This window comes from Lepidochelys kempii, chromosome 3, assembly GCF_965140285.1.
Source record: "Lepidochelys kempii isolate rLepKem1 chromosome 3, rLepKem1.hap1, whole genome shotgun sequence".
Taxonomy (NCBI): domain Eukaryota; kingdom Metazoa; phylum Chordata; order Testudines; family Cheloniidae; genus Lepidochelys; species Lepidochelys kempii.
Window position 1 is genome coordinate 90,078,342 of NC_136382.1, and position 12,930 is coordinate 90,091,271.

General features: G+C 39.2%; 2 protein-coding genes across 3 annotated transcripts in view; one reads left to right on the forward strand and one right to left on the reverse strand.

The window, feature by feature from the left end:
• Positions 1-12,930, forward strand: part of NT5DC1 (5'-nucleotidase domain containing 1) — a 237,481-nt gene that overhangs the window by 18,625 nt on the left and 205,926 nt on the right. The window lies entirely within an intron of this gene.
• COL10A1 (collagen type X alpha 1 chain) overlaps positions 6,592-12,930 on the reverse strand; it is an 81,811-nt gene continuing 75,472 nt past the window's right edge. Inside the window, exon 3 of the mRNA XM_073337113.2 lies at positions 6,592-9,490. Within this exon, the coding sequence (XP_073193214.1) occupies positions 7,596-9,490 (1,895 nt within the window). The 3' untranslated portion in view covers positions 6,592-7,595. The remainder of the gene's footprint in view (positions 9,491-12,930) is intronic.

A 12,930-nucleotide genomic window follows, 5' to 3' on the forward strand; every position in this document is an offset into this window, starting at 1 on the left:
ATTATACATTGAAAATATAATAGTTTTGATTCTTTGTTGATACTTTTATGTTCAGTATTTGCTGGGTAGAGATGTGGCTTAGTGTTTGTCAGACCATGTAGGGGTTTATTAGAGATGTACTTTATTTTAAAATATTCTCAACAAGTTTTTAAAATATATTTTTAAAAAAGAAATCAGCAAAATTGTTTGTGGTAAAGAGGTTCTAAGTAAAACAACTATTTAGTGTTGCAAGTAGATGATACCAGACTGTATTTCACAAATAATGACCAGATATTCATAAACATACCTTTCTATATCATCTATCTTCTATTTTCCATTGTGTGCAAAGTGTGATATTGGAAATTTGTGAGAATCTTTAGGAAATCAAGGAAATCTTCATTCAAATACGTATTTTTCTGCAATGAATGAGCTTGCTAACACATAGGAAGAAAAATACATTTTTCATTAGCTGTCGTTCTTCTGTGGAATTTGCATTAAGACCCTTGAACTGAACAAAGCTTTGCTTCTAAAGGATATTGATTATGTACATTTCTGTGCTGTAGAACTTCTCTAGATAGCATTGAGCTGTACACATAAAGCCAAATTTCCAACTTGATCTCCAAAATTGTGCTTGCAAGTTACATGTTTGCGTGTGCAAATAGCTATTTGTATATGAAAGTGGGGGGGGGGGTATGTGTACAAACAGATGAATGCACATAATTTGTGTCCGAAAGCTTGATCCTTCATAATCCTGTCAGTGGCAGTGTTTATTTTAGTACACAAATACTTCTCTTTTACAACAGTCCAAGGAGGACTGATGTATTAATTTAAATGAAATAAATTTAAGGTCCTCAAGGAATTCATTCTGAAGCCCTTGGAGGAGAGGAAGGTGATCAGGAACAGTCAACATGGATTTACCAAGGGCAAGTCATGCCTGACCAACCTGATTGCCTTCTATGATGAGATAACTGGCTCTGTGGATATGGGGAAAGTGGTGGATGTGATATATCATAACTTTAGCAAAGCTTTTGATACGGTCTTAAAAAAGTATGGATTAGATGAATGGACTATAAGGTGGATAGAAAGCTGGCTAGATTGTTGGGCTCAATGGGTAGTGATCAACAGCTCAATGTCTAGTTGGCAGCCAGTATCAAGCAGAGTGTCCCAGGGATTGGTCCTGGGGCTGGTTTTGTTCAACATCTTCATTAATGATCTGGATGATGGGATGGATTGCACCCTCAGCAAATTTGCCGATGACACTAAGCTGAGGGGAGAGGTAGATACTCTGGAAGGTAGGGATAGGGTCCAGAGTGACCTAGACAAATTGGATGATTGGGCCAAAAGAAATTTGATGAGGTTCAACAAGGACAAGTGCAGAGTCCTGCATTTAGGATGGAAGAATCCCAGGCACTGCTACAGGCTGGGGACTGACTGGCTAAGTGGCAATTCTGCAGAAAAGAACCTGGGGATTACAGTGGATGAGAAGCTGGATATGAGTCAACAGTGTGCCCTTGTTGCCAAGAAGGCTAACAGCATATTGGGCTGTATAGGTAGGATCATTGCTAGCAGATCTTGGGAAGTGATTATTCCCCTCTATTCGGCAGTGCTGAGGCCACATCTGGAGTATTGTGTCCAGTTTTGGGGCCCCCGCTACAGAAAGGATGTGGACAAATTGGAAAGAGTCCAGCGGAGGGCAACAAAAATGATTAGGAGGCTGGTGCACATTACTTATGAGGAGAGGCTGAGGGAACTGGGGTTATTTGGTCTGCAGAAGAGAAGAGTGAGGGGGGATTTGATAGCAGCCTTCAACTACCTGAAGGGAGGTTCCAAAGAGGATGGAGCTAGACTGTTCTCAGTGGTGTCAGATGACAGAACAAGGAGAAGTGGTCTCAAGTTGCAGTGTGGGAGGTCTAGGTTGGATATTAGGAAAAACTATTTCACTAGGTGAAGCACTGGAATGGGTTACCTAGGGAGGTGGTGGAATCTCCATCCTTAGAAGTTTTTAAGGTCAGGCTTGACAAAGCCCTGGCTGGGATGATTTAGTTGGGGTTGGTCCTGCTTTGAGCAGAGGGTTGGATTAGATGACCTCCTGAGGTCTCTTCCAACTCTAATCTTCTATGATTCTACGGAATGGGTCGAAGGTATTAACATAACCCAGTCACTGTCTAGCATTAAGTAGTGTTAAACAAGGTCCAGGGATTGGTATACAGGGACCTTAGCTGCTTAGTACCATGGCAAACGCACCATTAAAAATATTTTTAACCTTTTATTAAAGATACAGAGAAGAAGGAAAAACTGTTAAAGCATTTGAAATGTAAAGTATTAAGTAAAGCTTTTGTTTTAACAACATTTCTTGTTCCCTCTCCCTATAGCAGGGACCGCTCTCCCCCCGGTTTGACAGTCTCTTAGATGGTATCAAAGATGGTAGTAGCTGTTGTTGGGGTTTTTTTGGTTAGAAGAGAAGAGGTTAGTTGAAATGAGCTGGAGCTGTTGCTGCTGCTGTAAAAATCCAATCTTGTTTAATCTCAGGTGATGTCTGGGATTTAGCTGGAGCTGATCGGGTGTGTGTGTGGGATAATGTCATCTGGATCCTTTTCTGGCCCAGTTTGGTCAGGACATCCCTCAGGATTAGAATGAAGAAGGTCTGGGGTTCCAGGAGGTAATAGGGATGGCAGCCATGATGGTGACGTTCCAGTTGTCTTCGTCTGTTCTTCCCTGTTCCCCACCCCTCACAAAAAAAAAGTGTGTGTTTGTTTTTTAAGGACCCTCACAGGGAAGGGTGGTTGGAAAAGCCCACCCTCATTATTTTGTTCACAAACTAGGCCTTATATCTGACACAACAATTTTGGTTCATTAATTTCTGGTTCCACATTTTCTGTTTTATTACCAAGTATGATTTTAATATAGTTGATCCATATCAGTAGGCCCTTTTTGTGTAAACTGATTGAGTTGTTCTGTCTCCTTTTTGTATCATTTGCAAAATGGTAAGTTTTTGATAGTTTGCCAGCAGTATCTGAAAGAATCCCTTTTAAAATTACTTCATAGAATATATTTAATAGTGTGTTCTGTAAGAATCATTATTACAAAACTCATGACTAGTTTAAAAGTATTTCTGGCCGTTTTGCTAGTTCAATATCCTTCAGATTAATTTATGTGAGATATTTCATTGTAATATTTCTCGTCTTGTAGAAGTGAGCAAAATTAGAAAGTTAAAGCACATTTTATTTTAACATTATGCTTTCTAAAGCTTATGGCAGGAATTTGTGAACATTTACACAGTGTGAACTAACAATGGTTGAAAATGGGTTTTTTTCCACAGAAAAATGAAAAAAAAATCACTTTTGTCTACATTTTTCATGGTAAATTTTTATTTTTGTTTTGGCCAAAATCCAAAATATTTCAATTCTAAGATGCTGTTTGGGTGCCTCACATCCCATCCTCTTCTGATAGGACTATAATCTGCCATGCTGCACCATGCCCCCTGCTTTTAGAAAAGGGGGGAGATGTATTGCAGGAATCCCTGACCATTGTGTATCATAGGAGATGTAGTCTGGAGGGAAATCTAGCCCACAGAGGAGAATGAGGACATAAGACAACTGTACTACAAATCCCATGGGGCATTGTGGCCGCATTTACAGCAGTTCAGTTTTTGTTTTTTTGTTCTTTTTAATGGGAAAATAAATTTCTGTGGGAAGCAGACATTTTGTGAACACTTTTGTTGAACTGAAAACCTAATTTTGATGGAAAACTTTCCACCAGCCCTAATGTGGACCACAGTTTAATTCAGAGAGCGCTTTGAGGACTGATTTCCTTCCCATTCATCTTCCAAGACGCTGCCTCCCCCATTTGCATTCTCTTTATGTTTCTGTAGTAACGAAAGCAATTGGGCATATAGACAATTGATATTATAAATGTATGTAGAGTATTTTTAGCTGTCTGTTCATGTAGTTCCATTGGAGATAAGCAGAGTATGCACCAATTCTCCAAGTATTACCAGTAAGCACTCTATAGACCATAGTTTCAGGACCTCATGTTTAAAGGACACACTTCTAATTTTTTCTTTCTTGATTGTCTTTTTAAACATTTTAAGAAACACTACAGGTCATGGTTATTGAACCTAAATGCCAACATATTCAAAAGCTGAAATAACTTCAGATTTTCCTATCTATTTTGTATTATAGTGAAATTGATAGCAATTCTTAATCAACTGTCATTTTTTATGTATACTAAACGTTAAATTCAGGAAGGAAGATTATTTGAAACCAGAAAACTTTCTGAAACTTTCTTTTCCTGCTCACAGCTAATGGCCATTACAGAATTTGTACTGGCAAAGGACGACTAGACTTCTGGTACTTTACACTGTTGTTTTAATTAAATATATTTTTCTTCCTCTGTGAGTAGGAGTAAATTATTTGTTTTGTTTATAGAGTATTTTTAAAATATGGTTGTTTGTTTTTAAAAATGGTGAAAATTTTTTGAAAGAAAATGAATCTTCATTCTGAGCTCAGCATCCATGACTTTTTGTTCTGATTTTTGCTTATTTTTTTCTCTGGCTGCATTTAATTCACTTCTGATTTGACATTTTTTCCGTTAATTGCATTCTTATGTCTGGTGTTTCTTGGAAGTCCAATAACCTTTGTAGTACCTGCCTAAGAAGAATTGGGGTCTGTCACTGCTTTCTGTAAACGTAGATTGTGAATCCAAAACTAAAAACAGCTTGGTTTGCAGCTTGGACTTGCAAAATTAAAACTGGATGACTGAAATCCAGATTTACCACCAAAATCCCTCTCTAGCCATCCAAAGTTTTTTGAGGTTATTTAAAATCTGATTATACTTATGGCTAGATAGTCTCTGATACAACAATATGAAAAGTTCATTAATAAGTCACTGTCTTGTTGTACTGTTTGTCTAAACTCCTATAAAGCAAGCCTAAGTGTTTCTGTTCATTAGATTAATGAAGAGGTAAGTGGGTAACAAGTTATTCATCTCTTAGGGATGTCTGTTCTAACATTGATGCAGATTAAGATTTCATAAAATGTACTCTCAGTAGTATTAGTTAATACCCTTCTTCCTCCTGCTTAAAAAAAAGGTACTGTAACTAATAAAGATTTGTGAGGCATCAATCTGTCTGATGCTCGGTACATGTTGGCAAATTTAGCACGCTTTTGGATTGTCTTCAGTATAAAGTAATTGTGAAAACATTATCAGAAGATCAGTTGTACTTGCCAATGGAAGGTTTCCTACCCTGTGGCTGTTAGCACTTTCCAAATGGAAGTGCCAAATAAATTGAATGTATTGGCAGCAAAGTATATCATCCTGAAATGCCGGAAAGATGCTTTGGGCAGTCAAACGGATTAATGATCTATCACAAGATGATTGCATATTAAAATAATTTGTTGTACAATAAATTAGTGATCCTAATTCATGAATTATATTGGGATATGAGGAGAAAAGACCAGGCTGATAATCAAAAAGGCCAATGTGCCTAGAATTTTCAGTTTGGCTCAAGAGGAAGGAGAATTTATGTGGTGTTTGGATATTGTGTTTAGTGCCTATTATGTTGCCAGTCAGCCTTGCAAAACTATCATGAAAATTTACCAACCCACTCAGTAAATCTACTTGGCCGCAGTAGCATAAATCTTATTTGGCTCCCCCAGAAAGCATTGTTCATTGTAGGCAAAGAAATGACTAGAATTTTGCAAAGCTGTAGCATAATAATTTATTACAATTTTTAAAAGAATACATATTGACTTAATAATAGACCAATTTAAAGATGAGCTTCACTTTTTTATTAATACCAAAGTTTTATCAAATTGGAAAACAAAATAGAAGTGTTTAGAAAAGAAAAAAAAATGCTGGTTTCAAATTAATACAGTCATTGGCTTGGGTTTCATAAAGAAATAGTATAATAAAAAAAATGGTAAAACATGGATTTTTAGCTTTTAGTAAGGGTAACACTGACAAAGCATCTGTGTAAAAGCAACTTTCAGCTTAAAATAAACAATAAAATCAGTTTTTCAGGTTTATTTGACAAGCCTCTCTGATGCATACTCTTCTTTGAGAGCCATGCATGGACAGAAGAATCTTATATGAACAAAAGCCTGATTACACTGTTACATTGCTATTTTGTACATTTGACAAAAAAAAAATACAATTAAAAATATTTACTTAGTTGATTTGCTTATCTATGTACCACTAACTTCAGTGCTGAGTACTATATATTAGATGAATGCTGTATCCAACAAATTAATGAAACATTAAATATATGTGTGAACAGTAAATCCGACAGTGTGATCTGTTGGCTGATTTAATTAGCTCTGCCGGGAATTTATCAGATATGTTATTGAATAATGCACATTCCCAATTTTCATTAATTGGGAACTAATAAAGATATATGCTTTTTAAAGAAATAAACTTACTGTTCATGAAAAACAGTGTGGGTAAGAGACTGCTTCTAATGATTGTAGGTGATAAAGCTATTTTAAATTTGGAGTACAACAGTATATACATGAATATCTGTGTTTTGTTATAGATCTGTACTGCCAGTTTCTAAATTTACTGACAAAAACAGTTGTAACATTTACTCAGAACATTAGTTAGTCTACAGCACCTTAGTTTAAAATTTGTTTTCAAAATACTGCATTAGTGTGTTGCTGCAGATTATAAAACCACATTTCTAAAAAATCATTGCATAGATTTTTAGATGCACAATCTGAGTATTCATCTTTAACCTTAAATGCTTGGCTTTTCAGATGTATAGTTTTTTTTTAAATAAATCCTTCAAAAGACGACCCTTATCTAAAATAGACATTTAAATTTAATTACTATAATACAAAAGACTTGCTTCCAAAGTCTTCCTGTCCTTTCTGTCCATCTCTGTAACTTTTTCCCTTCACCCCCGTTGAAGAGAGCCCTTAAAAGGACAACACCCCTTTTCTTGCAGATGGCTGAACAAGTGAGTTTCTCTTTCTTTACTTCTGACTATTTGATGAACCAGTTTTAAGAGATCCCTCCAGCGAAATCAGTACCTTAGTAAGATATAAAATCCTGTTATGCCTAAAATCTTTGGAAACATATTTTTTTAAGTTGATGAAACTTCATAAACATGTCTATTGTTATTATAACAAAGTAAATTAGTGTTCCCTTTTTCTAAAAGCAATCTCTTGAACATTGTTATGAACACACTAAACTTCTGTGACTGATTAATTTAAAATAATGTCTTTGTTTCAGTGAGTTAAATATGTAGTAATCTGGAATGATTACTTTATGAAGGCTTAAGAGTACATTTAAAATATAAAATCAACTTAGAAATACTAATTAAGAAAATGTAAAATGGAGAAGAGCTGCATCATGTATTACCATAATGTTTAATGTTGTATTCAGCAGGACAGCTGTCTTGCCCTTACTACAAAGTTTTTGCAAATAAATCTCTGACAGACTTCCAAAAACACACAAAGTTACTCTGAAGCTTAATTTTGAAACAAACTCCCCTACCCTATCATCCTCACTTCCCCTTTGTTGCAAATAATTTGTATGACCAGTCATAGGTCTCACATCATAGTCCAATTAAAATTGTCTGAAAGAGACAATATTGGGACTGCTAAGGTAGGATACTATCACATATGAGCAAACAAGAATCCTGAGAAAGAGGAGTGAACGTAATCAGAGGAATACAAGCCATTAGATTCTGCATTGGGCAACTGCAACCAGACTTGATCGTTTTCCATGAGATCAATGACAGCACTTCCAGAAGCTTGGTCAAGGTATCCTTTCTTGTACTCATCATAGGTGTACATGATTGGTGAGCCATTTTTGTAGAGTGCGACCCAAACATTTGTTCCTTTTACATGTACATGGTAAGAAAAATAGTAAAGTCCTGGGATCCTACATGTAAAGATTCCTGTTCTGGGGTCATAATGTTGCTGTCGGTTGTACAAGATTTTATCAAATTTGATGGGCATAGTGGCCCCAGGGTAGGCTTTGGAGAGAATGGCAGAGAAAGCTGATACTGGCATTCCAATTAGACCTTGGTTTACTCCTGCTTTCATAAGAGGCATTCCTGTGAGGCCTTGACTCTCTCCTGCTTTTATATAACCATCTGGCATCTGTGGGAGTATTGCTTGACCAGGAGGACCAGGTGGACCCGGAGGGCCTGGTAACCCAGGCTCTCCATTGTTGCCTCTTGGTCCTGGGAGCCCAGGTGGCCCCATGGGTCCATTTAAACCTTTTGTAGCAATGCCAGCTGGACCTGGTAATCCTGGTGCCCCTGGTTCCCCTTTAGTGCCTGGAAATCCTGGAATGCCTGGTGGCCCAATTGGACCTCTTATACCAGGTATTCCAGAAGGTCCTCTTGGGCCTGGCTCACCATTAAATCCTGGTCCTCCTTTAGGTCCTGGTGCACCCATTGGACCAGGTAGGCCAGGTGGCCCTGCATGACCATTGTCCCCTTTCGGGCCTGGTAAACCTGGAGGTCCTTTAGGACCAGCAAGACCCTGCTCTCCTGGATATCCTGGTTTTCCGTCTAATCCTGGTAGGCCTCTGTCACCTTTAGCTCCTGGGTATCCTGCAAGGCCTGCAGGTCCTGCTTCACCTTTAGGCCCAGGTAGGCCATTTTCACCTGGTATTCCTCTAAGTCCTTGAGGACCCATATTTCCAGGTGGTCCAGATGGCCCTGGTTCTCCTGGAACTCCAGCTGGACCTTCATCTCCTTTGATCCCTGGAACACCGGGAAGGCCTTCAGGTCCTCTATGTCCTTTCATCCCTGGCAAACCTGGCTTTCCAAACCCTGGAAGACCTGGGGATCCAGGCATGCCTGGGGGTCCAGGCAGTCCTTTTGCTCCAGGAATCCCTGGCAATCCTGGGGGTCCATTTGCTCCAGGCTTTCCAATTCCTGCTGCTCCAGGTTCCCCAGGAAGACCTTGGGAACCTGGGATGCCTGCTGGTCCTGGTGCACCTGGTAAACCACGATCACCTTTCACACCTGGCTGACCTGGAAACCCGTTTTCACCAGGCTTCCCTATCCCAGCAAGTCCAGGGGGACCTGGGGGGCCCTGGGGACCTGGGAGCCCTCTGTCACCTGGGCGACCTGGAACTCCATATCCATTTTCTCCCTTTAGTCCATTTATACCAGGAATACCTGTCTCACCCTTTTCTCCAGGGACACCCCGTGGCCCTTGTGCTCCTGGTGGCCCTTGTTCTCCTGTCTTGCCAGCAACAGAGATTCCAGCAGGACCAGGAATTCCAGGAGGCCCCTGTGGCCCTCTTGATCCTGGGAGACCAGCAGGTCCAATATTTCCTTTTTCACCATTTAATCCTCTCTCCCCTGGTTTTCCTGGTAAACCAGGTAAGCCTGGCTTTCCAACAGCAGAAAATCCGGGTGGACCTGGGGGGCCTGGTGGACCTTGAGGACCTGGACTTCCATAGCCTGGTGGCCCTGCTGGGCCTGGTTGTCCTCTTGGGCCAGCAGGACCTGGTAGACCAGGAGGTCCTTGTTCTCCCCTTCCCTGTAAACCTAAGACACACAATACAATCATTAGTGCAATGGTAGAGGGTTCATAGCTTGTCAGCATTTTGGCTGACGCTTAGAGATGAAACAAAATAAAAACGAAAATACTAATTAGTATAACATCTACAAAGATCAGGGTCTTTAAATTACTGCAAGTTCTAGTGGTTAGAACAGAGAACTGGGGATAAGACTGCTGGGTTCTGTCCCCTGCAGAACCAATCATTTGGTGTGAACTTGGGCAAGTCACTTAAAGTCTCTGTGCTTCAGTTGACCCATTTATAAAAGAAGCATAAAATACGTAAGGCACAGTAGTATAGAGTCTAGATAAATATTTACCTAACATTCCCTTTTCCCTCTTCCACCAATTGTCTACTATAGTGATCAGCACTGAAATAGTTAATATATCATTCCTTCCTCCACTGGAGGGCTCGCTTATTAGCTAGGACAGCTAATGCTGCAATGAGATGAATGGGAGGAAGGCACACGGGAGTTCCCTACTGACTCTTTGTTTAAGCCTATCTATTTGCAGATTCAGAAAGACTTCCACAGTGGTTTACATTTGGAAGTTTATCTCCCCAACTGTATGGAGTAAGAATATATTCATTCATTCATTTTTTTAAATGAAAGCTTAAATTCTGCAGAATCTGAATACGTCAGGTGTGCTCTGAACATATATTGAGCAGTCTGGATTCAGTGTGTGGCCTGGGCGTTTAACACCACAGATTAAACTTGTGTGCACCACGAGCCCTGATTTCTAGCTAAGAGAGGTGGTTTTTTTGGTGGTTTCTGCCTTGCTAAAACATACTGAACTATCTAAACAGACATTGTTACTCTGTTAGCACTGACCTCCCACTTGGTAAAGCAACTCCTATCTTTTCATGTGCTGTAATATTTATACCTGCCTACTGTATTTTTCACTCCATGAATCTGATGAAGTGGGTTTTAGCCCACGAAAGCTAATGCCCAAATAAATTTGTTAGTCTCTAAGGTACCACAAGGACTCCTTGTTGTTTTTGCTGATACAGACTAACAAGGCTACCCCTCTGAAACCAGTCATTGTAGGTTGAGTCTGTGTGCTGTACAGAAAACAATTTCTTGGTGGAATGAATGGAACCAACGGTGTTAAAGAGAAGTTACAAATCACATATGAAGGCTGAGTTTGCTCCTTGTAAGGATCTTCATATCCTATGAAAAAATATTACCTTTCTTTAAAGATTTTGATAGTTCCCAATTAACAAAATCAGGTAGGAATAGTAGGGGAGAATATTTTGATTTTTACAATATTGCAAATATATATTTTAATAAAACCACTGTCTTGTCTGTGGGCAATTCTTATTTAAAATTTAATTTAAGTTCTCTTACATAAGTCAACCTCAGATAAGGCATAAGTAATTATCTTATTTCTACACAGTTCTTGATTTCATTCAAACAATGGACAATCTTTTCCCAAAACAGTCTACAGTACTTTAATGTCAAAGTTCATTGATTTGAAATTTTGAAATTTGTAGTACTAGGTCAATGAATTCAATTAGTTAGTGGTGTCTACTCAATTGCATATTTGAAAATGTGCAAAATTAAAGAAGCTTCCTAATGCCTGAACAGCTGTCATATCAATTATTTTACTAAAACTACAACTCTTAAGATTTCAGCCTTTCCCTCCTCCTTCCCTCCTGCAAGGCTGAATCATGGTTTTGTTTCTTAGTAACTAAATCACATAGCATGTCTCTAGATAACATCATTTATTTGTAGTGGTTACTTTCACTTTATACACAGTTGGGCAAACGATGGCCATTAATTTCACTAGAGAGACAATTGGGTGAGGTAATATCTTTCATTGGACCCACTTCTGTTGGTGAGCGAGACAAGCTTTCAAGCTACACAGAGCTTTTCTTCGGATCTGGGAAAGGTACTCTAAGAGTGTGTACACTGTAATTCAACACTAATGGCTGACAGTTTTATAACCCCTTGACCTGGGCCAGCCATGGGTGTTTAATTGCAGTGTGGACATACCCAAAGTGTCCCAGATTGTTTAGTATAAATAGTTAACAAATATTCCAACAGACCATTCAAGGGAAGTGGCCCATTAACACCTCTGCAGTCATAGGACAAAAAAGGGAGGTGAGTGGGTTACAAATTGTTGTAATAGCCATAAATCCAGTGTTTTTATTAAGATGACGATTTTTTTAGTGCCCAGCAAAGTTATGAATTTAAGCTCCGAGGCTTGTCTTTTGAAGGTGTGGAGCCGGTTTCCTTTGAGGACGAGGGCTGAGAGGTCAGATAGGGAGTGATTGTTTTGTGAGAAGTGTTTTTGCCCATAGTGATGTGATACAAGATTTTTTTCTTTTATCGTTTTTCTGTGCAAGTTCATCCGAGAGCATAATGATTGTCTCTTTTTTGCCACATAGTTGTTATGGGGAAATTTAGTGCACGGGGTGGGGTACGTCACATGTTGTGATAGGCATGCGTAGGACCCATGAGTCTTGAAACGTGTGTGGGGCAGGGGATCGATCATTGTAGTAGTGGAGATGTGCCCAGGTTTTTTATCTGTTGCTCTGGCAGGGTCTAGTGCTGGTTTGAGTTGGTGTGCCCTGGTCTGTGGGGAGCTTGCTTCTGATGATGAGCATGGCAATGTTGGGGAGTTGTTTTGAAGGGAGAAAACCCTCAGATCGCACACCCCTAGTTGCCACCTGCCACCCCACACTGGAACCCATATGGAGTATTATTAAACAGTTACAACACTGTTGTACTTCATGGAGACCACATCCTGAAAGAAATCTTTCCTGAATCCCCTCTTCTGGCCTTCAAACACCTTGTCTCTCTACTATCCTAGACCAACACAGCTATAACAACACTGAAAAGGTTAATTTCACTGTACTGTCATGCATAATGTAGCATTGCTTTTCTTTATTTTAGTTCCTTAGCATTATGCTTTTCTACAGAAAATGGTTTGGTGTGTAAGAATAAAGCAGCAGATGGAGTCACTCCACCTTGTGTCAGATATAAATATAGAAATAAAGAGTTGTGTGCTTAAATGTTGACTTCCCAAGGTGCTGTTTGGGAAATTGCAGAATCCTTTGGGACTTTGGATGCTGATTTTTGTGGAATACCTATAGCACTAGAAATAATATAAATGTCAAGAGGATACTGCAATGTGAAACCCCACAGTTTGCATGAATATGCCATGCTCTTCAGTTGATGGATCTGTAGATACAGAATACTGCTTTATGGCAAAAGTTGTTAGGAATAGTTAAAGAAGGTGTGCAAGTAGAATACTAAAGTCCACTGAGCAGAGCAGAAAGGACCTGTCACTTGGGTAAGAACATTAACATTTGATTTGGAAGATGCTGCTGGATGGTGCATGTTTGAAGAGATCGTTGGAAAGAAGTCTGAGTTCCGCTGTGAATCAAAATATTTTCTGTTTGACAATGGTGGTTGCTCAATAGCTA